Source organism: Quercus lobata, chromosome 2, assembly GCF_001633185.2.
Source record: "Quercus lobata isolate SW786 chromosome 2, ValleyOak3.0 Primary Assembly, whole genome shotgun sequence".
Lineage (NCBI taxonomy): Eukaryota > Viridiplantae > Streptophyta > Magnoliopsida > Fagales > Fagaceae > Quercus > Quercus lobata.
The window spans coordinates 45,351,240-45,356,176 of NC_044905.1; the positions used below are offsets into that span (position 1 = coordinate 45,351,240).

At 35.1% G+C, this 4,937-nt stretch overlaps 1 protein-coding gene across 1 annotated transcript; it reads left to right on the plus strand.

Annotated features, from left to right (window-relative positions):
- Positions 1–1,171: 1,171 nt before the first annotated feature.
- Positions 1,172–4,122, plus strand: LOC115978169 (aldehyde oxidase GLOX1-like). Its single transcript, XM_031100193.1, has 3 exons — positions 1,172–1,649; positions 1,751–1,911; positions 2,659–4,122. The coding sequence occupies exons 1-3, from the start codon at positions 1,191–1,193 to the stop codon at positions 3,824–3,826; spliced, it is 1,788 nt and encodes a 595-aa protein (XP_030956053.1). The 5' UTR covers positions 1,172–1,190; the 3' UTR covers positions 3,827–4,122.
- Positions 4,123–4,937: the final 815 nt, after the last annotated feature.

Consider the following 4,937-nt stretch of genomic DNA (forward strand, 5'->3'; position numbering starts at 1 on the left):
TTTCTATATAGATAGTTTACTCTCTTTTTTAAAGATAATTACAATATGTTGTTAATCCTGTCACTCTTCCTATTTCTCCAAATCTTCAAAGACTTTGTGCATAGAAAAGTACTGATTAAACTACAAGCTATTGTGTAGATATCTTAATTGAATGCGCTTCAATTGGAGAATCTTTTATATATATATATAAGGCCTGGTCGTACTTATTAAAAAATTTTAAATGTGTATATATATATATATATATATATATATATATATAACAATCGCTGAAACCAGTTTTTTTCCTTATTTTGCACATAAAAATAAGGAGCAAAAAAAAACAGAGAACACAGAGATCACCCAAACCCAAAATTCTTAACGCTTCTTTCAAAGCCACCGTTCTGCCACCCCTCCCTCCTAGATTGGCTCTCTTCTCTCTACCTTGCATGGCCATTTGTTTTCCTCTTCTTCGTTTGTTTCTTTTTTTTTTTTCTTTTCAGTTGTGGTGTGGGTTCAAGTGTGTGAGGTGGTAGGACAGCTAGATATGTTGTTAAAATGTAGTGAAAATTTTTTGCGTTTGTTGCTATTGTTGGGTTACATTCTAAGATTAAATATGTTTATAACATCTAAAAAAGAAATGTAGAAAATGTTTCTAACTTGCTGAGGTATTAAGTTAACATTACTTTTACCTAGTCTTACTACGGGCATATGTTTTATTGTACATCAACCATAACATATCATTACAACGGTTATAAACATAATCTGTTAATTATATTTTTGTCAAATAAGAGAAACGGAATCGAAAACCACCTACATCAAAGAAGAGTATATATAGAGTGGTCACCATAGGTCCAAATCTAGTAGTATATATATGAAGCAAATAATAAAAAATTTTAAATGGTTAAGAGATAGCGGAGACGGGGGTTTTTGTTAATGTATTGGTTGTACAGTTTTAGTTCCGCATATGGAAACTGAAATTCTATCATTCCCTGGCTCATATTAAATTCTAACAAACTATTACGAAAGTTTCCTCTAAACAAGGAGCAACCAAAAACTATTTTAGTAAACTATAACTGACTCATTGCAACCTTAAATTCCAAAGAGAGATGGAGAGGGAAAGAAGGGATCGAAAACAAATAGAAGCAAAAGAAAAAGGAAAAAAACATTGTGGTTTTAAACGCCGTAAGGCACCCATTGAAGGCATTTCTTCAATGGCGGCCTTGCTTAGAACTCTCATTGTTTTCCCTCTCTTGCTAGTTACCGTGCATTCACAATTTTGGCTCCCAAATCCGTTTAGGGGATCTAATGATGACCAAGATAAAAATCCAGGGCTCAAGCTTCCTGGTATCACAATCCCTATACTTGGATCCATTGGTATTGGTGGTGAAACTGATAAAGCTGATCAGGGGGCAAATCCTCCTTTTGAGACAGACTATAAAGGGTTGTGGATGCTGCTTTCCGCGGACTCTGGCGCCAATGCCATGCACGTTAATTTACTTCCTAACAACAAGATCATAATGTTCGATGCCACAGCATTTCGCATGTCAACTCTTAAATTGCCCAACGGAGAATGCATTCCCTACAAGGATGACAAGAAAAGAGACAAAGAGGATTGTTGGTCTCACGGTGTGGAATTTGATTATAACACGGGCTATAAGAGACCACTCAAGGTTCGTATTTTCTTGAAATGTGAATTAATTAATTTTGCTTATAATCTTGGTCCTTAATTTTCTTAATTATGGTCTGATGAGCTTTACTTAACTTGGTGCAGATGGTGTTTGACCCATGGTGCTCATCAGGAGGCCTCACTGCCGATGGTATCTTGATTAGCACTGGTGGATGGAAAGACGGAACAAGAACTGTTAGATACATGGATACATGTGAGGACTGCGATTGGAAAGAATTCCAATATACACTGGCAGACGCAAGATGGTATGTATGTGCATGTGATTTATTCAGTTCTTGATCCAAATTAGGATATACATATATATAAGAATGCCTTTTGCAAATACCATCTTTAACCATCCTTAGTGAAGATAAATCTAACTCTAGAAAAAATAAATTTACAATCAAGTATGTATTTGACATTAGTTTAAAAAACCAGCTTTTTTTACTATTTTAGCTTATTTTTTATATTATTAATGGGTCTCATTGCACTTTTTGGTACTATTTATGGAATTTACTGTACTATTTCAGTTACCTTTTATCTTTATTTATAATACTTTCAACAAAAAATTTTCAATTTCAGTTAAATAAGTTGTTCTCAAACGGATTCTAAAAAGTAATGCTACAAGTACAAACTATTTTACAATATTTTTACAAACTGTTAATATGGTCAATTTATTATTGGTTTTCACATAGATCTACTATTAACATCACTTTTTCATTTACAATAACACTCATCAAATTAACAAATTAACAATTTGTACAAAATTTAATAAAAAATTTTGTATCTCTAACATTACTCCAATTAAATTGTTACAAGAAGTGGAGTAAAGGGGAATTTGAACTCTCCTCTATATATATATATATATATATATATATATATTTTTTTTTTTTCTTAAAATATCCTAACACTTCACTTCTTAAAACTAAAATAATATAATATAATATTTTATTAGAATCAAACTCTTCTATTTATTACTTATCTATTCTTTGGTACCTTGTCTCCTAATTAAGGTATGCAACACAAATAACCCTAGCCGATGGTGGTTTCTTTTTGGTGGGTGGCCGCAAGTCATTCAGCTACGAATACGTTCCACCAGAAGGCAAATCCAATGCCGAATCCATCAAGTTTCCATTCCTCTACCAAACCACTGATATAGAAGAGAACAACTTGTACCCTTTCGTCCACCTCTCCTCCGATGGCAACGTCTTCATCTTCGCAAACAACCGCTCAGTTCTCCTCAACCCTAAGACCAACAAGATCATCAAAGAGTTCCCAATCTTGGAAGGCGGCTCCCGCAACTACCCAGCATCAGCGATGTCGGCTCTCCTTCCTATAAAACTCTACGTCAAGAATGCCGCGACCATCGCAGTTGAGGTCATTATTTGCGGTGGGGCGAAGCCACAGGCCTATACTTTAGCCCAAAACTCAATCTTCATACCGGCATTACAAGATTGCAACAGGCTTCAAATCACAAAACCTAACGCTCAATGGAAGAAGGAAACGATGCCTACACCGCGTGTCATGGGGGATATGCTGAATCTTCCGAATGGAGACCTCTTGATTCTCAACGGCGCCAAGCAAGGTACATCAGCATGGTACTCGGCCGAAGACCCGAACTTGAATCCGATACTTTATAGTCCTTATAAGCCTATGAACCAAAGGTTTAAGGTGCTTAATCCCACTATAATTCCACGAATGTATCATTCTGCGGTTGCATTACTTCCTGATGGGAAAGTTTTAGTAGGAGGTAGTAACCCTAATCCAGGGTATAACTTCACGGCCAAGTATCCTACAGAGATGAGGATAGAGAAGTTTTCACCGCCTTATTTGGACCCAGCATTAGCTATACACAGGCCAATAATCATAGAGGAGGCATCGGAGACCACTCTAACTTACGAAAAAAACTTCATGGTGCAGTTTAGGCTTGGTGAGTCATTCGTGGATAAGAGAGATGTGAAGGTGAGCATGTATGCACCACCATTTACAACGCACGGGTACTCTATGAATCAAAGACTGCTTTTTCTTGGTAAAGTTGATGTGCGTAAGGTTTTCCCTACTGTTTACCAAGTTAACGTAGTGGCACCGCCTACACGTGAGGTTGCTCCTTCTGGGTACTATCTGATCTTTGTGGTTTATCGTGGGGTTCCAAGTAAGGCAATGTGGGTGCAAATCAAGTAGAGAGAGAGGGAGAGAAAGAAAGAAAGAGACACGGGGGGAATCTGATTCTGGTTTTTTTTTCTTTTCTTTTTTGTCTTGTGCTCTTTCTTGTTAATTTCTTTTGAGTTTGATATGGTTATAATTTGCTCCTGGCGACATCATCTGATCTCTCTACGTGGTCGAACATGGTATGTGCCAAGTAGAGGAACCTTTTTTTTCCCCTGAATATATATATACACCTTCAATTCATTGAACTGTTTACGGAGTTTTGTACGATATTCCTTGATTTTGTAATGAAAAAGTGAAATACAGAGATACTGAATAAAGTAGAATCGTTTTCCAATTTCACACCGTGTACAATATTGGCATACGGTGATTGGTTTCTTAATTCTCAACATCATAGAATTTGTCCAATTTTTTAATTGGTCAGTCATAAGGTTTGATTTCATTAATGATAAAGAATTAATTCTCAGAACCCTCACTTTTTTTTTTTAAACACCTTCACCTTAAGATTACAAGATCGAACCCTTTCCTTCGCCACAACAAAATAAGGATGATTCTTACAAATCTATATATTATTAAGAGACAACGTATATAGGCTTCAATTTGGAAGACGATAAAGAGAGGGTACCAAAGCCTAGCAATTGTCATTACAATAATAACTAATATTTTATAAATTAGGATAATTTCACAAAATGTTTTGGTAGACAGTGAAATATGGATACTGTTGGATGTGAAACAATCACTGTCCAACTTCTTTTTATGACAGGTAGTCCATAAACAAGGCAAATTACATCTATCTCGGTTCAGATTTTATGAAATGATACTCCATAAACGTTTCAAGAAATAACACTCTCCAATCTTTAAAATTATATTAGTGAAATAGATAAATCTATCCCCTCTCAAATCATTAATTTCTTAACGAAATATATTCCATTAGATAAGAACGTATATAAAAGAGGGGATGGACTTATCTATTGCATTTATAAAATCACAAGGGTGAGAGTGTCATTTTTTGAAACATTTGGAAGGAGTGTCATTTTATGAAACCTTAAAAGAGGTTGGTGTGATTCGCTCTAATAAATAATATAATTATTTAATAATTAATAATTCTAGAAATCCTTTAATATTA